This window comes from Lagopus leucura, unplaced genomic scaffold, assembly GCF_019238085.1.
Source record: "Lagopus leucura isolate 7727_CA_CO unplaced genomic scaffold, USGS_WTPT01 Super-Scaffold_100004, whole genome shotgun sequence".
In the NCBI taxonomy this organism is placed as follows: domain Eukaryota; kingdom Metazoa; phylum Chordata; class Aves; order Galliformes; family Phasianidae; genus Lagopus; species Lagopus leucura.
In genome coordinates this window covers 45262978-45287106 of record NW_024962264.1, presented here as the reverse complement: position 1 = coordinate 45287106, position 24129 = coordinate 45262978, and the positions used below count along the sequence as shown (strand labels likewise).

General features: G+C 37.8%; 1 protein-coding gene across 1 annotated transcript in view; it reads right to left on the bottom strand.

Annotated features, from left to right (window-relative positions):
- SCFD2 (sec1 family domain containing 2) overlaps positions 1 to 24129 on the bottom strand; it is a 175260-nt gene that overhangs the window by 116789 nt on the left and 34342 nt on the right. The window contains exon 4 of the mRNA XM_042871809.1: positions 16521 to 16696. Within this exon, the coding sequence (XP_042727743.1) occupies positions 16521 to 16696 (176 nt within the window). The remainder of the gene's footprint in view (positions 1 to 16520; positions 16697 to 24129) is intronic.

Here is a 24129-nt window from a genome sequence, read left to right as displayed (position 1 = left end):
GTGTCTGCATACCTCCACATTCGGTTTGGAAGGAGGCCAGCAGGCATTCCCTTGCACCGATAGATTCACGGGGTTTGTATTTATTATTAAAAATGCAAACGCAGCACGGGATCGTAACACCGCTACGGCTCCGCCTGCAAAGGCAGCACGCACCGCTCCCCTCAGCCGTGCCGCATGCATTGAAACGAGCCCGCCTGCCGAGCTCCTGCAGGTGGCAGCGTTGTCCCGCCGGGGAGAACCGCCGCAGCGGGGCCAGCGTGACCGCCAGCCTCCCAAGGGAATCACCCAACCGGAACAGGCAGCCAGCTGAATGAGCAGAGAGCTTGCTTCTTGCTGCCCTTCTCCTTCTTTTTTAACTCGCAGGAGAAAAACACGCTCGTTAAAACCGAAAACTGAAAAAGCGGCAGCATTTGTCGATGTATAAAATGGTCCTTTTTACAAAATGTAGCTGAGTTACCCATGCAGAGGCCAAAGATACTATTTTGCAATAGTCTTCCAGTGCACCGAATTCCTCACTCATTTACATAGACCAGATGTTTCTCTGACAAACCAAATTCCTTCAGGAAGAAAAACGAAGTTGCTATGTATTTCATGTCTGAAATGAAAGATGATACGAAGATCCTGCGTGAATGTTCCATTAGCCACTGAAGGCAAATGTGCTAAGTGCAACAGCTTTCTTCTATTTAGCAGAACCTCATTGAAGCTTAGGTGATCCTTGGCAGAAGCACTAGAAAAGGAAAATGAAGCTCCTTAGATTCCATTCACTGCCTTCAGTGGCTTCGGGTAAGCCAACTCAATTTCTTTGGCAGATCTTGACAGATCAGGCTGAGAGGACAAATACTCTCAAGAAGAGTGATTTGTATCCCTCCTTCCCACAGCAGAATTTGTTCCTGACGCTTTTTTCCCAGTACTTGATTTCCTGAGGATCATGAGAGGAACAAGGGGAAGAGCGGGTCATAATTTAACTACTTTAATGACCATTAAGACCCACAACCTTTTGGTACACAAACTGAAGAACATGGGGAATATATATATTTGCTGCTAGCAAAAGAAGAAATGAAAAACCAGAAGGGTTTTCTAAAATCTCTCAGTCACCCCTAATTCTTACTGCTTTTATGAAATAAAAACCCCAAACAAAAAAAACCCAGTTTGTAAAATCTCTAGATTTCTCATAAAACAACAGTATATTACATTCAATCTAAAAAACTAACTCATGGAAAATGCCTGAAAATTATACTCATTATTCCCCTCATTTTCCAGAATAAACTGTGGTCTGCCACATCTTTCCAAATAGATGGATCAATTAACTTTTGGCAGGGAGCTATCAAAATCCTGGTAAGAAAGGCAAATCCTCACTTTAAATTGCACAGAGCAATGAGAAACATGCAGTAAAAGCAAAATGTTCAGCCTGAGAATAATTAGCAGATATCTGAATAATAACTAAACAACCAATAATAATGAAAATTTTGAGGGAAAAAAAAAAAAAAAGTGAGAGTGAGGTGTAAAATTTGGACTCAACAGGCTTTGAAGCGGCAACTGTGAATATGGAATCCAGGAAACAAAAACAACTTTGATGATGGCAATGCCGGAACAAAAAGAAAAGTCAAGTCTTCATTTGAAACCTGTGGGACTACTAAAATGTCCAAAGTCACCCTGTATCCAAAGACCCTGCTATGGATAGAATCTGCAAGCAGTGAACAGTTATCCCCTGAAACAGTACAGCCTTTTAATTTTATTAGCCCTTCTTTTCAGTGCAAACTACCAAATGCTGACCCTAACGGAAAACCAAGAACAGACACTAAAGAAACATTGGGCTAGCTCTCCTACTTAACACATTTGGCTACCAATCTCATTCAGAAATACCAAGAAATCAGAATATAAGATTTTAAACTCTCGAAGTCTGAAGAAAGACACTTGAGAAATTTACATGATAACCATAGGCAAATTGGATTGAAACAACATAGCACAGAATGACATACTACATCTCATCTTTTTAATCTGTCCTTTAGAGGAAAACTGTGGCCTCAGAAGAGCTGTACAGTCCTAATACACGGCAGCAATATTTCTCTATTCTGAAAATAGAAAGGCACTGCCACAAAGCCTGTAGCTGCCACATCCAAACACCACTGCCATGGGTCTCACAAGCTACCATCACTTCCCAGCAAGAATGATTACATGGATGTGGTCATGCATAAAAGCATCAACACCTATCCACGTGCTGAGCCTTCTGCCAATATGGGAAAGAAAAATCCATATGTACAATTGAAAAAAATTAAATACCATTTGGCTGCATCCCCCCTATACCGGAGCAATCAGCAGCAAGCCTTCTAAACACATTCCTCCCAAAATAAATTCTACGCTTACAAACTGTTTTCTACATAAAATAATATGGCATTGTCATAGCTTTCTATGATAGCTTTCCCCTAAACCATTATAATGTAAATAAATAGATAGAACAGCATGACCAGCCATTTCAATGCTAAATAACTACACTGTTTTTAAGTGAGCATTTATGCCCTTTTTAATAAGGGAAAACATCCTGTGACAGTACCTAAGACATTGTGCACACACTTTGCTCTCAACACACAGCAGTAATACATACTAATTTTCATCAAAGCCTCACTTTATACACCCTGATATCACAGAGAATGGTTGAACCCAGGCCCACAGCTAGAGAATGAAATTCAGTGTTTTTATCTTAGAGAAAGGACCAGATTGACAGTATGGTGAAGCAAAATCCATTATCTACACAACTGATACAGTAAGTATGCAAAAGCTCCGGAGGTTAAAGGATAGCCCAAGCTCTCTTCCTACTCAATCTCTGCCACTTAGACCCTTAAGAACCAGACTGATACTCTCAACTTATTTCATATGTGTCACTAAACAGCTAGGATGTAACAACACCTTTTACTCAAGGGAAATTACATGGAAACTTTGTGAAAAATCATAACGCAAAATATAAACAGCTGCAAAACTTAAAATATCGATTTTCCTGACAGCACGTCACTGTTCAGTAAAGCATGCATTTTGTTCGTAGGTTGCAGATGTACAAAGAACTGAAAAATAAGCTTCACTTGTATTTCTCAGGAAGTCTTTGCCCCACATATTTTTTTTTAAAACTGGCTCTCCTGGTCTGTGTAATATCCTTTGCTTCTCAGCCTTTCAGGCTTGCAACATTATTCAGCTGGTAGACAGTGAATTATGAGATTATGAATAATGTGATGTTTGGTATTTATAACATGAAGACTGCACTTAAAATTTTTTTTGGAAGAGATGCAAAAGCAGTTTGCTTCTCCAAAAAACCTAAAAGCACATGCTGGATAAGACATGGAAGGACAGAGGATGACATCTACCAACAGTGAAGAGCACTTGGAAGTTCTGCAATGGGTGGAGAAAAGTTGGGAAGGGCAGCAATTAAAAATGTTTTGGAAGAAGAAAACATTTTTTTGGATGAAAGTTAGTTTTTACTGTGCCAATCACAATTTAAGTTAGATTTAAATTTATTTTTCTTCACTCAGTTTCTGATCTCAACCAGTCATCAAGAATGATTGATGGTGTTTCAGGATTTGGGCCTTTGCCAATTGCAAGTAAAAGGGAGTTATTTATTTTTCTCTGGTGCCGTAGTGCAGCTATTAACTGTACCCTGCCCTTTTTTGTTTACAGCCTGCCATTGAAGCCACAACTTTATAATGCTGTGCTATAAGCTCTTGTCTGGAGCTGACAGTGTAAGTGGTCTAACAGAAGTCTTGCACAACGAACATCACTGCACAGAAACCATGCAAACGTTACTTCTGTAATTATCCCTGCCACTGCTCCACACGGGGTTGTCCCTCTATTCAAATGTGCCATATTTGAGCCATGTGCACTATTGCTTTCCTTGTGGTAGAGCTACATTTATTTAATCCTTTTAAAAACAAACAAACAAGAAAATGACTTTGACCTTTGCCTAGGCACAAGGGTTCTGATTTGAAATGTGGATTGCATTGCTAACGCTCCCACCCCCCCCAGTCCAGCTGAACTAGGTCAGATTTATGCGCAATTAGGAAAAAAGGAAACGAAAGCAATTTAGTTTTCGTGTTTCCTAATATCAAAACATCTTACATTGGCATTAAGCTTTAAACTGAAACACACAGTGTAATAAGAGAAAGAAGGTAACCAGAAAAGGAGTAGCCTGCTAAAAATTGCATTAACCAAATAATATAGACTTTCTCACTTGCTTTTTTTTCTGGTTTAAACTATTCAAAAATGTGTGTTTGAATGTCCCCAGTTTGGCTGTACATATGTCATGGGGAGGCTTTTTTGTATGAACTCTTCAACCTGAGAGTTTTAGCAGAAAAGCTTCTTTACAAGGCTTAATTAAAAGCAGGTTTAAGACAGGGCCCTCACTCATTCTGGTTTTTATTTTGGCCTTCTCTCTGTGTCAAAAGCCAAGTCCCAAAAGAGAAATGAAGTTCATTATTGAGTCAGGAGAATATTTTCTCCTTCATTCTAAGCCCAACTAAACATGTTTCAGGTTTGAGTTTCACTTTAGGTGCCTCCAAATGAGAATTTATTTTATATGCACCTAAGGGTGAAATGTAAGGAGATGCTAATCACAGTTTTTATTTATTACGCAGGGTAGAGCTAACGTGTGAAAAACAGACTGCAATCTCTTTTGCATGCAACTGATTTGATATGGAGAACCTAATATTCTAAGCAGATGGTGCTCAGAATTGGTGTATTTCCCTATTTGCATTCATGCTAAATGCAACATCACTGCGATGAAATGTGGTAAGCAGTCATGCAGTCACATTATAAAATGCATTGAGCAATGTACCACACCAGAATAGGACTGACAGAGTTGTAGGGAAACATCCAACTTCTTCCAAGGAGTTTTAAGTAGAATGAGATTTTTGATAATGAATACTATGCAAGCAGTTTTTAAAGCATACTCAGAAGCAAGATTATATTTTAGCATAAATAAATAGAAGAGGGTTCTATTCATTCATAAGCATGAAGGTCTTTTCTCCCCACATCGCCTAGTCTAATGAGAGTAGCCATAAAAACATGTACGTGCAGCACAATGTGCTGTGATTTCAATAAAGCAAAGATACACGGTCATTTTGGTGCAAGAAGCCAGGACCAATAATCAAGACGTCAGTCACTCTGGTCAACAGGAAATGTGTTATGTTATCTTTGGTGGTTTTGTAACTGGACAGTAGGCACAGACTAGTTCATCCTGTTTGCAACTAAGAGCAGAAGTAAGAGCGTGATATTTGTCATAAGCATTTTAAAGAACAAAAATGTGAGGATGTTTTTCAAAAGGCCCTTGAATGTTCACCAGATGTGAAGCACATGTGGCCCTTGAACGGGAGAGAGTAATGTGACAATAAAGTTTAATCAATACAGCATGTGCCACTAATCACACCAAGATGACATGCAAATGCTTGAAAAACAAAGATATGGAAATTATTTTTAGTTTTTCATGACAGAAAAACAGGTCACCTGGGAATCCATGGGTTTGCTGTTTTCACTGTTGTTGAAGAGCCCCTCTGCAAGAAACGTTACACCCTCTGTGGGACACCAATCCAGCTTTTGTATTTTTATATATGAAATTCAGTTCACTACTTACTAAAAGTATTAAGGAGCTAAAAGATTGTAAAGGTATCCTCTGCCTGTACATACCTTATAAATATAAAATTCCCGTGAACTGCACATGCAGGAAAAGGACAAGGTAACTAGTGCCCAGCAAGAGCATGTTACCATATCTTGAAGCATGTCCCCTCTTTGACTTACAGCATGGAAACAGCATGACAAAGGGCACACTGCTCCATGTTCATCTTTACTTCTCCAAGTACACCTATCAGATACTAGATAAAATTTCCAGTACTGATCACTTCTAACAGACCTTGCTCAGGCTATGTATAAAACACATACACAGTGATACACTAGAAAACAATTTCACATGGGCAACCATTCATTTGCAGTTCCAAATACATTTGGAAATAGACCTGATAACCTAACACAAGCTGAACTCCTACAGGGAAGTTTCATCAGTGCAACTACAAAAATTGGATGAAATCAGAATCTGAAGCAAAATATTGAGATACGTGAGCACAATTTTGCTCATACACCTCTCAGCTGCTTGTCCTCCAAACCACACAGCAGCTTCCTAATGTGCACATTTCTTGCCACAGATGCATTCAGAGCCCTACCAATTAAATGTTGGCACATGCACCTACAGTATCTCCAACCTCTTCCCTGCAGCATACAAGCAGATAGAACTACAACCATATGCATGCAGTGCAATGCACGCAATGCCTGCCTTGAAGCAGCCGCAGTTTATTTCTCACATCTGCCATTCCTGCCTGTTAGAAGCAGTAAAAAGATGTAATCTTTCTTCTAGTAGCCAGTAGAGAAGCATCGTCAATTTTCCAGTGTCTCTGGCAAAATCCAACCTCTCACCAAGACAAGTTTGGAGCAACAGTAGGTAAGAAGATACAGAGAAGGTGCTACCTGACTTGTTCCAGAGCTCTTTAGAACTACTGTGGAATTAAGGGTGCCTGAGTGTAGCGTGAGTAATTAAAAAAAAAGAAATAACCTGAGTAGAAAATCCATCTACAGACTGGGGAAAAACCTACAGGGATGAGAGAGAGAATTAATTAATAAATGTGAGAAGGCTTAAAGAGCTTTTATTATTTGAATTACATTCACAATCACGAGATTTGCAACCAGTCAAGACTATTGTTCTTAAAAATAGCAAACTTTAATTACTGTTTCAAGGTACCAAAAAATGTAATTTAAGAAATATTTTTTAAAAATATTATTATTATGCAATTTTGAATTCCTTCCTTCCACAGGCAGAGACCCAGACTGCTATTTACTACCTATGATTACCTACATTTTGTTCTTCAGACAAGTACAAAACCTACACTCACCAGACAGCTCTGCTCTGCTGTCTGGACTAAGCTATTTATTTGTTGCAATTTCAACCATACTTTAAACTGTTCAGAAATTATGTAATACTTCCCATTAACAGTCTAAGTTAAATTTCTATACCAAATCATCTTTGTGAATGTACAGCAGTATTTCTGTATTCCAAACAGAGCGTGAGGATGTAAATACAGTTAATGGTATTTGTGCCTTCCTAGACACAGCTGCACAAATGGGCTGTTGGACTTCATTAGAATGGTCTTTGTTTCTGCAGGCAACACGACTACTTCACATTACCAGAATACTTGCAAAATGACTCATTTTAAAAGTGCACAAAAGCAAACACTATGGGATAGAGGAAACACACCCAATGAGATACATTTATTTTCTCCTGTGCCTACTGCATTTTTTTTTATGAACAAAGCACTACGATGTGAAAAAGTAACCACAGAAAAAGCAATGCCAAAGAAGGTTCAGATCAGGTAAGTGCAGGTCAGTTCTAGAAAGAGAGCAAATAGTTCCTGCTTTTTGGGGGCAATGGTGGCAAAGGAGAAGGAAGCAGTCTTGTTACATCAGCATGTATTGTATAATACTGCTCTGTACCAAACTAGGAATGCCATGAATCGGTGGCAGCTTTCAACATAAATCCACTTTTGCCAGGCCTTTTGAATTTAATGCCTTTAATGACATTTAATAAATGACTTTAATGCCTTGGTACCTGAAGACAGAGCCACAGGATGTCTGAGCACAGTTGTGTCTTCATCTTTGTGAGCAAGCACAGATGATACAGGTGGGGTAAGAGTTGTGATTTGAAAGCAACAGTCATAACAACATGCTTGCTCAGGCATGCCAAGCCTCACCAAATTTTTTTTTTTTTCTGTACGAGAAATCTCTTAGCATATTCTATGGGACACAAAACAAACAAAGAAGTAAAGCTTACACCTGGGGATCAGTACTGTGCTGAAAGCACTACTTGCTTTCCAGACTGGAGCTGACTTGCACTCAGACAGCCCAGACTGTGGGAAAAGCAGCCTAGTGCACGTGTACAACACATCCAGAAATGTCTGTGATCCAAGGAAGTGTGTATGCCAGTGGAAGAGGAAATATGCAACTCATTAATGTGGAAACACAGTGGGAATGTGACATGGCAGCCATGCTGTTAATCTTGGCTATCGCCCACTGTAAAGTTTTCACTAATTTTTAGTTGTGTTGTTTCTCCACTTTCTCCCTGACAGTCCATAGGAAATGATCAAGTATATGCTCCAAAAAATAAAGAAAACTAAGCTAACGCACTAACATAATCACACTCAAACCCACAGAGATGCAGTGCTGGCATTATCAAGCTAGTTTGCAGGTAAGAGATTTGACAGATTGTGTTATCGCCTTTGAGATAATGACCACACTGATTAGCAGAGCCTATGAGTAAAGGTAAACACAGGATGCTATGCACTGAGGATTTTAGCTGGACTGTAAAAGAAAGGCAATGCTTATTTCCTTGAGGACAAAAATATAATCAGGGAGAGCAGACAAAATTCAAAAAGTAAATGCAGTTCTGTTCTGAACCAATAGTACAGGCCAAATCCAGTTGAGATTCCTAGCTAAGAAGACAACATATGGTCTTCAAAAACCCCACTTTCCTGATCTATAACAAGCTGAGAGAAAAATGCATAAAACAGGTCTTTTTACCCAAAAACGTGGGTGTCAGAGAGAACAAAATGGCAGAGCAAGGACTTAGAGCAAGTACACTACAAAAACTTTGCCTTCTGGAGCACAACCGAGTAACAGTAGTGATTCTTTCAACATGTTGCTAATCTGCCTCCCTGCAACTCCTCCAGGTATACTGACAGAGACTGAGGGTATCCACTTTTTGGCCTGATTAATGTCATTATTTACTGCAAACAAGCAGTTAATAGTATATTTTCAGAAGAAATATCACAGGAGAGAAAGAATAGCAAGTAACAGGAGGAGGTGTGGCTGTCTCCAGTATCAAACGTTTGCACCAAGTTGAGCATCATCTGCATTTCTAGAGCACGGCCTACAGGAACCAATGGTTGTATATTTCCAACATTCATCTCAGATGAAAACTAGCAAGAAAAAAAAAACCTGAACTGTGTAAATTCCTAACAAAATTCTGTGTATGTGTGCATGTGCATGGAAGGGGTAGTAGTTTGTTTCTTTCTGTTGTTGTTTCCCCATGAGGCAGCTCCCATTACATCATTTTATAGCAAGTATTTTGTACTTTGTACACTGAACATTAATTTAGCAGTTCCCTTTTATGTTTAGCCTCACCTCCCAAATACACTTTTTAAATTTTACTGATGTGCACATTTGTTCAGTTATGAAAGCCATTTTTTAATTAAAAGCTCACTTCAGAGACTTTGCGTGCCTCTTATCTGGATACAAAATAGTTGCTCCTTCAGAAGATGAGGAAAGGAGGTTTTGTTTTTTTAAATGAGAGCCACAATTGGAAGACTTTGCCATTTTTCAGACCAAACACAAACACATTTATTTGACAAGAATAAAAAAGGATATTCTTAGCTCTCGTGATATGGTAACCCCACTCAAGATATTTTAACCCCCTGTCAGCCAAGATTTGAAAAACTTAAAACAGTTTTCATCCAGTAGATTAATAAATGATGTCAGTAGAAATAACTTTTGTTCACTCTAGAAGAATTTATTTAATGCTAAAATAACCTTAACACAACTCCTACCTGTAGTTTACTTTGTTTCCATGTAGTCTGACAAGAACATTCTACTTACAGAATATTAGGAATATATTATATAAATTATGTGGTGCTATATGTAATTATATATAATTATGTATTTATAAATATAACTATTAGAATACACAAAGATACCTTTCTGAGCAAAATTAGATGGAATGTCTTAATTCTGGTATGCCAAGCCTGGGAAATGGTCCATAATTGACCTTCCTGTGAACTTGGAAGCAGTAAGCTTCTCCACTATGGAATGTCAAGTACAATGCACAAACCCAGATACACTCCAAACTGCTCATCATTTCCACAAATTCAGACCAGTGATTTACCCATGTTGCTATAGCACTGAGGTGCCTCCAGCAGCTTAGGACTCAGCCTTACAGAAATGTATAGAAAGCCCAAACAACTTAATTATTTTAAAAAACTTCTTATGGTGTCATGAACACCAAAGGCATTGAACAAGCAAAAGAAATGAACCAAGACATGAGGCAGGAGCACTATTTCAGGGCCAGTATACAATAGTCATTAAGCAAGATCAGAAACTTGAAGTAAATTCCAGGTAGAACAATTGCTTTGAAAGTTAAAGTTATGTTTAGATACTGCCTATATACAAGTTCAGATATTCTGAAACTGATTCCCAGTTTAAATGGAGTAAACTTAACAAACCATAAGAACTTACTGTAAATAATTTGGACGCTTAAGCAGGTATTTGCTTCAAACGTCATCAACAAATTATACTTGATCCTCTAGGTGTATAAGATAGGACTTGGTATCAGTGTCCAAACTGCAAACTCAACATAAAAAGTACCAAATTCCAGAGGATGACCTTTGCTATCAACATGGTGCTATGCAAGACTCCCACCAAGGCAATTCATTCCATATGTAACTTTATGTTAAGAAGTGACTGATTTAACTTAAAGGTGTTTTTTTTCCCCCGTCTAAATAATATCTCTAATTACAGACCATTAATGTCATAGATCTTCTTGTCAAATGCTGTTAAATATCTTTTCTAAAAGGATTTATTGACCAACATTATAGGCCACCAGAAAGACAATTTATTGAACTGACTTGAGCTACGTAATTATAAATTACTTGTCAACTAAAGCAATATAAATAATAATAACAAGGAATGCCACTGATCCTAATCTATTCAACACAAAAATGAAGCTCCCACTACAGCTGAGCAATGAATTATTTTTTTCAGAGCAAGATCAATATATCCAAAAGCTTTTCTATTTCCTCTCTGCTCTGTATCAAGCTGCTTGCTTCAACAGCCCTGAAGCCTATACTTCGGCTTTTGTGTAAACTGGTTTAAAGTTAATAAACCACCCTCTAGAAAAGTCAGAGGTCTTAAACTTGCAATGAGTTTTGGATAGAGAAAATCTGCAAGATGGTGCCTTATAGCTTCCAAACCTCTTGGCAGTGTCCTGTGCAGGCATTCATATATGAATAATACTTATCATATTGTGAAATATCCAAAAGTGCAAGTAAATAGTAAAGTCATCCTTGATTAAATAATGTATCGTGCCTACTCTGCATTTGTAAAAGATAGTAAAAAAATCATGGCACAAGATAGAATGGTTATCAACACTCATGCTATTACATCTTGCTACTGAAAAACTAATGGTAATTTGACATACTCAGCTGTATTGCATTTTTCCACTTCTCTGAGTTTGCACTCTAATATTCATAGGAGAAGAAATGATGTCATTTTATTAACCTCATAACCACTTGCAGCCAACAGAAAAATAAAAACATTGGAATGACCATCTGGCATGAAGTTTCTGTTTCTCTTAAAAACAAATCTGTATTTTCTGTTTCTCATCTCATGACAGACACATAAAAAAATCACATATCAAAAAGAGCAAATAGAACAATAATAAATCTAATTGTATTTGAAAATTAAAACATGAAAATAGTATGTCCACGGATCTCCAGGAGCTATCCATGTAAGCATGTATACACAGCTTCCACTATTATAGTATTTGACCTACTTACATTATTACTAGATGCCAATAAAAACTCCAGATACCTTTTGCTAAAATTTTAAGGCGTCCCCTTTCTTGTAATATCATGTCTTTGAAAAAAAAAAAAAAAAAAAAAGAAAGAAAACAACCAAAAAAGAACCTGAAATTTTTTTAAACAGTTAGCAATTCTTCTACTAAAAACAATCAAGTTAAATGTAGAATAGATATTCTACACATTCTGTATTGAATTCATAAATAAGAATGAATTTCATATAGAAATACGTGGCTGCTCATCTTGGAATCATCGCTTGCAAATTGACATCCCAGCACTGCATCTGTTTTTCTAAACAGTCAGTGTTCTATACTTCCAGTCTGTGTTGAGGCTGAACACAAACTCAAATGGAAGAGAAATAGGACATTACGAGAGGGATGGTTGCAGACATCTTCAGGCCAAATGAGTAACTGTTGTCAAAAACACATTTCCAAACTCCCTGCTGACATTTCTGGTGCCACAGCTGGAGGTGCATGACCTGAAAGGACTGAAAAGCCTACAGAGGACTCGGCCCTAATTCAAAAGGCTTTAAGCCTGAGAAGTTAAACGATCACAAAAGGTGAAAGTCAAGAGGATTTTAGCTGGATACAAATCATAAAGTTACCTAGAGCCAACCAGAACAACGTAGTCCCCAGTTTACACTCTAGTTTTTCACTTATGGAATGAAACTGAACTGTTTTGGAGGATTTTGCTTTCTCAGTGCTGAAGCTGTCTAATTCCCCACTAAACTCTGAAATGCCAGTCAGCAGGTATAAAATCTGCCACACAAAGCCTCAAGAAGCAACAATGCCCTCCCTATCAATATCACGAAAGACAAAAAGATTCCTTACTTTGAACAGTGGATTTATTTTAATACAGTAGTTCTGGTACATTTGCATTATCCATTACAGAAAGAAATCATTAAATAGGCATTTACACTAGAACTCTCTACTATGGGATCCAAACACCACTCACAAGAACTGGCAGTTTAGATCTACTCAGTTTAATAGAAAGGTTTATACTTAAAATGCACAGCAGGCAGTTGCTTGAGAAGACATAAAAGATCCTTAGCTGCCATGCAGTATCAGGTGACAAAACTATAAGCAGAATTTGTTGCCACAGAGAAATGATGGTACTAAGAGGAAATTTTTCATTGTGACAGAACATCTTGGCTCTTGGCAACCTACAAAAATTTGTAATCAAATTAAATTCTCCCCGTCTCACTGCAGAGTACAGTAGTAGAATTTCAAACTGCTTAGTGAATTGTATTTTCCCCTCAAAGTACTCCACATGTCATTTTAGAAACAATCTGATAAACCTGCCAGCACTGAATAATTCCCAACCTTGGGAACTGAACGGATGGGGCAATTCATGAAGTAGAATCCTTGTCAGTACGAGAAGCATTATGCTCTTAAAACTTGACAGCAAGTTTATTCCAGAAGGATGCAGCCAGTTGTAAGAAGCAGTATTCCACCTGGGGAACTTCAAAGCAAGACCTTTTACAGAATAACTGCACTTCCCAAGGGCACATCTTTTACACTGTTTGATGCTGCTGGGTACTTTTATACTCAATGTGGAGTTGGAAATTCCTGCTTAGTGCATCTATAAGCAGTACATACTACAAATAATAAACAAGAACATTTTTACTCTACAATCCCACATTTTGTTTAAGTTCCAAAAAGAAATCTTCTTGTGCTTTTGTATTTCACGGGTTTCTACTGCTTAATAAACCTCCACGAATGTCCCAGTTTTGAGGAAAACAGGAGAAGATATTGCTGAAGATAGTTGAAAAGTGTGAAATGACTCTTTCTTACTTTCTCTGTATTACCTCCCTAAACTTTAAATCCTCACTTGAAGGAAAACAAGGCAGTGACATGGGAAGTACTGGGAGGAAGCATGGCACAGCTTTTGTATTCTATTTCCCACCAATCAGCCTCACAGATGACTGGAATTAGAAAAAAAAGAAAAAAAAAAAAAGGAAAGAAAACCTCAAGAGAAGGAAAATACTGTGAGGTAGGATACCTTCTTGGTAAAAAGAGCACACTGTTTTAATTCACAGAACATTTAAAACTTATGGTAGCAAAAGCTCCATCATGTGCAGAGGTAGAGCAGCAGAAAACTAATGATTGATAAGATGGAACATCCTGATGCATTTCTGCTAACCCAGCACAGAAATCACTTTCCCTTGTGATCAAGGCTATAATCCCATTTTAATCCGACTTCACTCTCAGACCACTCATCCATTTAATTTAAGGAGAAAACAAATCCGTATCAAGTAAGCAGATGCACTGACTTTCACTGGATTTCTAGTCAAAACCAAAACTTCCTTACTGGAGACATATAATAATCATAGGACTAAAATTGTAGTTACAGATTTAAATTATGATAAAATACTGGAAGCAGGCTGCTTTCTGCCTCTACCAGGCCATTTATAGAACTGAGTACCGGCAACATTCACAGAAAGCAAGATGTTCAGATGAGAAGGAAAATGGAAGAGGTTATTCAACGCATTAATGATTAAAGCATTAATGTCAGCAGTGTGCTTTTCCTGAAAAGCACAATGTAGATTAAGCAGAGGATCAGGAGGGCAATCAGAGCAGCTCAGTAATGAGAGAAATTCCAAAAACATGTAGATCTATTTTTCTAGGGAATCTGAGAATACTAACACTGGCTGTTTATTATGGGTTATCTTCTCCGGCATCAGCTGAAGTCTGGCATGCATCCATAAGGGAAAAATCTAGAATCTCTACATTGCCCAGAGTCTAATATTATTTTTCCCAGTAGATCTTTCATGCCTTCTACACAGTTCCAATAGAAGATAGCAACTGTACTTCTCTCATGTTGAAACAACTCCTTCATACTGAGGATTCTTTTAAGGTTTATTTTTTTTTATGTCTGAGATATAACAATTCCACTAAACAATTTCTCAGCAGTCCTGTTGGAATACACTGCCATGGCACCAAATGTAGTGCAGAGCGCTATGTGCTAACCATTTGCAACATAATGTTACAGCTTGCTTTTTTAAATAAAAATTTCTCTGTGATCTTCTGGGTCTCTTAGTGTTCTGCTCTTCCTACAAAAGCCAGTCAACAGATCAGAGGTAGGCCACATGCTCAAAAGCAGATCATGCATCTCAGGCTTCATCTTCAAAACAGACCCAGTAAAAGAATACATGCAGTACAGATTGTGTGACTCAAAGTAACTGCTGTTTGAACTACTGAAAATGAGTATGCCTTAAGCAGCAATTATGTTTGCTCAGACAGTTTGCTTTGGCTAACATATTTTACCTTAATATGATGTATGGAAGGCAGGGGCTATAATCCAAAGCTGTGTATGATTTTGAGAGTGCTTGTTACACATTTCTTTTCTGAAATATATAGCTTGGTTGTTTCTTACCTCTGTTCTTCCATTCCCTGATGATTTCAGGCATGTTTTTAGTTTTTTTTTTTAATTATTTTTTATTTTATTTTACAGGCAGTTGTCTGTTGTGAAAACAACGCTGAGCTTGAAGCTTTATTTTGATTCTAACACTGGACTGGTTTTAAGGTGGAACTTATCCAGCCTCTGAGAAGAGCTACATGACACGATTCATGGCAAGAGAGGGAAAGGGACTATGGGCTTTGAAATGCCATGCTCTACCATCCAGAAAAAAAAAAAAAAAAAATCAAAGAATGGCTGCTATGATTTCTTAACTATACAATGTTGCATATATTACTCAAAATATTTCAGTCTTAGTAAAGGAGAACAGCTGTGGTTTGTTGTTTTTTTGTTGGTTGGTTTTACAGAATATTTTTGTTATTAAGGTAGGCAGGAGCTATTAAAAGTTTTGCATCTTTTGCCTCCCTCCCCACTAAATGCCACAAACGTTCTTCAACCAGAAGGCTATAAAGCACAGGCTGGGACTTCCAAATGAACCAGGGATTGCATCCTTCTGACAGAGATCATGCAGAAGGTTGAGTGATTGGTTTGTTTTAAATATCAAGAAAAAGGAATAGTAAATTTATACCAAACAAATATTTTTGTTGAAGTCCAAACTATGCATTTCACTTAAGGCTGATTCCAACTTCATGAGAATTCACCTCATGAGGAATTATCTTCCGCTAAGATTTCAGGAAATGGTTTCTCTAAAACCAACATAAGTGCAGAAGAAACAGCACAGTGAGGAAAGTGTCGAGCTTCTGATTTCAGCAAAAATTAATGCTTAAGTTCTTGGAAAAAATCTTCCTTTTTCCCCAAACATTCCCAAAGGTTAGTAGCATAGAGTTTGAAATGCCACTAGCTCTTAACTTCCTGAGAGAAATCCATGTGTGATACAAGAGGGTATGTCAACAATACTGTAGCCACCAACAGGATGCCTTAAAAAGGTGACTGTGGGAAAAGCAGAGGGCAGATGTTTTTGAGTGAAAGAATCTTCACTTTCTCCTGCATGGAATTTTCTACTACATTTTCATCCCCTTGGTAAATTATACAAGTCTTATAGAGCAACACAGAGTAATAAAGTCTTCTCTGCATTTGATGCAACCCATTACCTCAAGTGTGACTTCAGTGTGACAGTAATAGTAATCCTATCTAGTGCTAGAAGCTTTATCATCATGATATTTCATATACATATAATCACAATCATCCAATTTGGATCATTCATATATTTCACCTTTAGGGTTTACCTTTTCATTTCTAAAATTACTCCTAGACAAAACTAAAAAAGATTAACTATGTATGTTCCCATTCCTTCTCTATTTTAACAATAAAGGACAGCTTCTTAATGATGCATTCTACAAACTCCATTAGAAAAAAAATACAAGCTACAGAATTCAAAAGGAATTTAAAATACATATATATAAAACATTTTGACTTAAGTAGAAAAAAAAAAAAAGAAACTAACATAGTATGTACCTGCAGAAGTAATCTCTCAAAGGCTAGGAAGTTGTCCCATTTGGAAATCTGAGGGTGTTTCAGAGTCTGGACTACAGCCAGCACAAGCTGTAGAAGACCACAGTGATTCTCCAAAGCTTTGAAATTATTTTTGAAAAGTTGTACATAGGAGCTGAGCTGTTCTGGGGTGACTCTACCTGTGGAAAGCAAAACAAGATACAGTATTTAGTAGTGACAAATACTGACAGCACCACACGTGAACCTAGATTTTTTTAAATTAAAGTTTATCAGTTACAGACAACAAATATCTTTCTATATCATAGACAAGATCCTAGCTTTGTTGCAGTCACTGGGAGATTTAGGAAGCATGTCAGGATGCTTCATACATAAATTATGGCTTAAGATATGTGATATGGCAGGTATTTAACAATACACAACAGATGTAACACCATTTTCTGTTTTCAAACATATAGGGAGACTCATTTAAGCAAGGGCAATGACACTACTTCTAAATGATGGGTAATATTTCTACAATATATCTATCTTTATCAGAAGTCCAAAGAGAATTTGTCAATTTGTCAGTCTTAAAAAAGAAAAAAATTAAAAAAAAAAAAGAAAATAAAAGCTTAATTTCACCCTCAAAAAGAAACACCACCTGCATCCTTGCACTGGCCTGTGGACCTCTCCTTAACTGAAGGCATAAGGGGAGTCATTCTGGCCACACAAGCAATACACATATAACATTAAAATATCATACAAATTGCCTGATTTGTATTCTGTATTAGAAGTGACATCATGCCTGCTCCAAGAAAAAGGGACATTGATGCTAGTCTGCTAACTTAGGCTATGTGAGGAAAGTCTGTAGTGTCTCATCAGGAATGTTATCACAACCAATCACGTGTGCCTTCAATATGCAAGGAAAAATGGTGTTAAAGCACCATCCTAATTGCAAGTCTGGACTGCAGACCAGTCCTGGACTGCTTCCTGGTTTCTTGTAGCCACTGCCAGTAAAGAGTCATCACTGTCAAACAAAGCAGACCTACAGACCAGAGGCAAGTGAGATGGAGCAAGGAGAATCCATTAACTTAGCAGAACAAGCTTTAGTGCCACAAAAGGCCCTTCGCTGAAGTGTTTCATGTCTTACATTAGTCTCATCATTTTATTTGTTATTTTTCCATAAAGGAAAGATCTTGCATGACCAACACTGTGTTTCTTCTCTGCATTTGGTTATATCATCAGTTTATAAAACTTTTCCTCTGTCTCCATCTTTTCTGTATCATACACACAGTGAAAGAAAACGAGTCTACCAGTGCATCAGTGTTGAAAATGCTTTCTCTTAGCTCCAGAGATATCACTGGCAGCCTTTCGAGGAACATTTAGACTGGGTAAAGCTGCTAAATAAAACAAAAACACACAGAGTATTTATGTGAATTTTAACGGAGAGCATCAAACCAAAAAGTCAGCAAATTAAGACACAAATCAAGCTGACACCACTCAGTAGGCCTGAAAGCTGACAAAAGGCTTCTACAGTTAGTCTGCATAGGCTAAAACAGCAACCACAGCCATGTGTGTTTTTAGACTAAACATCGGAGCTTTCAGACGTGTTTTATTTCTTGTAAGGCTGTGTCAGGCAGATTTACATGGTGATTTGAGAATGTCAGCCCATGGTGCCTTGCAGCATACCTTTGATAATGACTGCATTATTACCTTTAGCAGTCATGATATATAGTAGCAGATTCAAAAAATCATAGCTTGCTTCAATTGGGAAAACATGAAGTTTCCTCATATAAAACAGGAAAATGCAGCCTTTTGAGTTTGATTTCATCTTTTTTTTTTCTTTAATAATTTTGTTCTGTATTGTCCCCTCCTGAAAGTGAATCCAGATGCACCACTGGATCAGCACCGTTTTAGAAAAATAATGAAAAACCTTCCCACCTTCAGAGTACCACCAAAAGAAAGTCCAATACAAATGTAAACATAAGTGAAACCCTGACCTTAGTAAGTCATCAACAAAACTTAATGGCATTGAAGAGTCCAACATCTCATCTGTAACATTTAAAATATTCACAGAAATACTCAGATCCATGGTTTAAGAGCTCCAGCCAATTTCTGCACAAAAATTTCCCTGGACAGTTACATGCCTGTTGCATATAACTATTCCAGTAAGGAGTAGGAGAAAAGGAATTTAGAAAAGTTATTGGTGGTACTCAAGAAATAATGGGGCCTAAATCCTCATCACCTTCCCTGCTGCGTGCTCACAGGGGGAGATTTCAGCACAAGGCCAACAACAAAGTTTAATCTAATCCCAACCCAATCAGTCTCTCATTTATTTTTTAAAGCCCCTCTGCTATTTCAAGTCCTTTTGTCTTGCAGCATAGCAGAAAACTCCTATAAATTCAAAAGGAGATAGATGTCAACTACACATTTGTATATCAACTGTTCTTTTGTTTTTCTGAAGAGAATCTGAAGATTCACAGCCAAAAGATGGCAGCTACTGTCAGAAAGAATGACAACAGCATTATCTTGCCTTGCACCATACTCTCCTTCATGCTCTGTCATGGTCACGCTCTGCTCCACAGTACTACATCTATGCAGAGTTCAAGTCTCTGTGGGCACAGACGTTTCACTCCTGAAGACTACTTTACACTGGCAAGACAGTTGTTCATTTTTTACCCACTCCTTGTGGGAAGAAAGAGAAGTATGACCTCAACCTCCCCCAGGGATATAGAAGAACTGATAGTCTTCATTGCACAAACACCAAGAATTCCATACTGTCTAAGAAGTAATCTTTACCATTAGAATAGCATAGGAAATGAAACTGGATGCTACAAGAAGTTGCCTGGAAGTAACAAAAACACAATGGGCAAGGTACCAGGCTCCCTACAGAAGAGCCAGTTCTGTTCAAGAAACACTGAAAATGAGCATGTTGAAGCAGCTTTGTACTTAAGCAACTTGATATACTGTGGATAAAATGATAGTAGCAGCAAGGATAGAATTTAGTTATGACAATGGGGAAGGAAAGATAAAAGCAACTTAACATGGTAGTGCAAGAGTGTATTACAGAATCAGAGCAGCACAGCAATATGCACAGAACATTCTACAGTATTGTTACATTCCTGAAGCAACTGGTGTCCCAATAAAGAAAATGAAATTCCAAAATACAAAGAAAAAACACAGGCAAATAAAAGTGGTCACTCAAATGCTTGCTAGATGTAAAATATATACATATATATATATTAATATACTCACTGAGATTGTTCTAGATTTACTTATGAAGATATTCAGATAAGCCAAAATATAGACAACTGTTATATGATTTTAACCGAGTTTTAATTTGAGCTCATTTGGTTTAAATTGAATAAAAGGGAAATCCAATGAAAGTAAGATTAGGCATTGGGAAACACAGGGAAAAAAAACTGAGCGTGTTTAGAATGTATAAAGGAAATCAGATAAACCAAACATTTTACATACACAGTCTTTCTTGTTTGGATAATAAAGAAAATAAGGATTTGGATTCCTCTGGCAATACACAATGATCAAGACATGAACCAATAAGTAAATTAATTATTCTGCCCTGGTTTTCATGCCACAGTGCAATACACAGTTGGAAAATGACCAGTGATTATGAGGTATTTTCAACAAAGTTGCCATATTAGAACTGAAAAAATACGCAGGTGAACTGAAGCAAGTTCTGAAACAAATTGCACATAGAACAAATGGCCAATGACAAGACTGGTACTAAGTCTACCATATCAGTTGACCTGAAGACAAAAAAAAGTCATTTATATTTAAGGAATGATGAAAAATAGCTTCCTTACAGGTTTGAAAGCATGAACATATTTAATGGGAGAAATACTAGAATCTGACTAAAGTAGTAAGAGTTTTTGAGTAGTACGAGTAGCTTGAGTGGAAAAGAAAGACTTAACTTCAAAAGTTGAACAAAAAGTTAACCAGACAAGCCACATACATAGACATGAAGACAACTCCACAGTACGACTTTTTCTATCTTAAATTAACACTGCAGTCTATGTATTGTAATACAGGCATCACTTCAAGAAAATAATTATTTTTCAAGATAGATTTACCAGTAGGAGTAAATTTTTAAAATTCAGAGTCTCAAAGTGTGGGTTTTTTTTTTTAAACATAAAGACTTATGGATGAACAAGGTGTCTAAAGAGCAAAGGTCAAAAATACCAATGCACTCTCCCAAACATACAGTCCTTATTTTTTCAACTAACACTTAGTTAATTATCTCCATAGGGACAAGAAAACAAGTTAAGAGGAAAGTACATTTTGTGACCAATTGAATAAATAAGTGGATGCTTTTCCAAGACTACAGGAATCGCCAAATACACACAACTTTAAACTTAGTTCAATCTAATGTGAGAGCACAGAGACTTTCATTGGCTGGAGCACTTTGCTAAGGTCCATTTCTCACTTGACAGAACCGTGATGAATAAGAAAATATCTTGGAATCCTCATATTCACAGACTAGCTGAAAAATTCCAGATAAATTGTTTTCCTCATCCATAATCTTAGGAATACAGATCTATCTCTCCCAGTAGCTTGACTCTAATCATATCCAATGCCAGATACTTCTGAGGAGAGTAATAAGATCACAAAATCCATGAAGCAACAGTACTGCCAAGGGAGTTGGATATTTTGCAAACTAAGTGAGAGCAATTTAGTAGGACAGATGACGCCCCTTAAGCCTCCGTGTTGGTGTAATTTCCAGATGTTATTCTTACTAACTCAACATGTTTTTGTACTTCTTAGGAAGTTTCAGTAACACTCTTTAAGAGTAAGCACCATAAAAACAATTCAATCTTAGTTTTTGGTTAGTTATTTTCAAAAGTCACCCAGTTCTTAAATTGTTAATGGAGAAGAACACCAACTACTCCCTAGCTTTTTGGAGAGATGAAAAGGGGGTATATTGTGTGGCTGACTTCTCCAGAGTAAAGCCCTGTACCCAGAGAGCACTAAACCTTGCAGTAGACCGAAAGCAGATGTGACAGGCTTATTTCTAGCAGCATATGCTCATCTCCTAAGAATACACACCAATTTGCTCTGGGTTTCATGGTCACCTGAAAGCCCCCTTCCCTCCCCAGTTGCAGGAGCACAGCATCCAACACAAAGGTTACAGGTATGAGTATAAACACTACGGTGATCTCAAGATAAGTCTGTCAGTCCAGAATTGACAGCAGCAGTACTCTGCTTCCTGCTTCCAGCAGGACTGTGATGCTTAATAGCAGCTATGGCTTGCTTTCCTTCCTCACTGGTCACTACTGATTCCCCTTCTTCCTCCCATCTTAGCAATAGCTGCAGTGCACAAACATTTGAGCTCAACCATTCTTCCCTCTCTGTTGCAGGCTTTCCAGTACCTGCAACATTCCTATGCCTTCCAAGTTACTACAGATGGACAGATTTTCAGAGAAGCAGAGCCTCTCATCTGTCACACCTCTGAAGGCATGTACAGCAGTGGCTGTTAAAAGCATAGAAAGGTAAACTCTTGGATAAGGGAGAAATGTTCAGCACTGCCAGCCAGGCAAGCAAAGCAACTGTCCTGCTCTAGTACAGCCTCACCTCGAGTACCATGTTCTTTTTTGGGCGCCACAGTACAGAAAAGACGTAAAGCTATTAGCTATCCAAAGGAGAGCTACAAAGACAGTGAAGGGTCTATAGGGCAAGGCATATGCAGAGCAGAGGAATTCCCTTGGTTTGCTAAGCCCAGAAAAGATCAGACTGAAAGGAGGCCTCATAGCCACCTACAACTCCTCATAGAGAGGAGCAGAAGGGCAGCTCTGAGCTCTGCTCCCTGGTGACAGCAACAAGGCCCAAGGAAATGGCATAGAGCCATGTCATGGGAGGATCAGGCTGGATGTTAGGAAAAGGTTCTCCAACAGCATGTGATGGGCATGGAACAGGCTCTCCAGGCTAGTGGTCATGGTCCCAAGTGCTAGAGTTCAGGATGCATTTGGACAACACTTGCAGATGTACGATTTGGATTTTGGGTAGTCCTGTGTGGAGCTGGGAGTTGGACTCCATGATCCTCGAAGGCATCTTCCAACTCAGTATATACTATGATTCTATGATCCTAAGCTGCAGCATGGATAGACGAGGCCAGAGTGCATGGGAACATGAGGTGAGAGTGTCTGGTTCAAGAATGATCTAATATTTTTTACACCACTAAGCTGAAGGACAGACAGAACTAGAAAGCCTCTTCCTTCCACACATACATACACAGTACTGTGGCACCTGTTGCCAACACTGTTACCACTGACAAAAAAAAACAAAGACAAAAAAACCCCACAACAATAAAACAGAAACCATGCCCAAATATTAGATCTGTTACTACTCTCAAAATTATTTTATGTGCCATAAAACAAAGAAATCTGTTAGGTGGGAGAAATGTAACAAAAGCACTCTAAAAATAATATTTTTCAGTTCTAAGCATTTAAATGCAGATACCTAAGTATGGCCCACAGTTAGAATTTAACATTTATACATTGTCTATAATTTTATGTACCCCAGTATATTCAGAAGGCTTTGACAAACATGACCGATAACTTAGGTGTTTTAACATGGATTAGAAATTTTGCTTTTCAATCATTCAGAGCATTGTTTTTAAACTCATATCAGCTTAAATTCATTATTCTCCTCTTCCCCCTCCCACTTTCTTTTTTTTAAATGCACTCTACCACTCATTTTCTTCTTTTTACTATTAGATCAGCATCAACAAAAAGTAACAACCACTGTTGACAGTGGACAGAGATATTTCCTACTTGCTCTTTCAAAAGTCAAAACAAATTTCAGAACTGTTTGAGTAAATAGGTGATGTCTGTCAGAATTAAGCATCTTATAGTAGCTATCTATATTAACTGAGTGCTATGTTGATAGTGGGAAGAACTGCCATTCCAGAGTTACTCTAATCTACTTCATCTTGACTAAATACATATCATGATCACAAATGTTGCTTTATTCTTCACCTCTTTTACCACATCAATAAACACAGAACACTAGACCACATCCCAACCAAAGAGTCACCAGCTCTGAGAAACAGTAACCCTTGAAAATATCATAAAGAAACTTTAAATCTGCAAATTTGGTTGCATCATCTCCCGGATGCCCTAAACCTCTCTCACACACACACACACACACACACAAAAAAAAAAAAAAAAAAAAAGAACTGACTTATTTGTCTTAAAATAATATGCCCAAAGGATTCCAGGTGGCTTGTACATGTCCTCATTTAGCACTAAGACTTATGTTTTCAGACACTGAATACTTCATTGTGTTCTTGGCTTGTCGCCCCAGACAAAGGGAGGTTGTTGTTAATTGGTAGGTTAATCAGTAGATTATTTCTCTGATGATCTCTGGAAGACATCCATAGCTAAGAATACTCTAACAATCACTTTGGGTGGGAGGCAAATAAAAATAGATGGAAAACACGATGTATGAGTCACAATTATGATGGAAAAACAGCACCGGGCAAGCCACCCAGCTTTACTGTATTGCCATGTTCCACTTAAAGTGCAACACTCAATGGTATATGCAAGCACATTGGAATATAATATATATTCTATTTAAATCCTTTGTCAGGCTGTCTTCTGTGATAGTTTGCTCCTTTAGT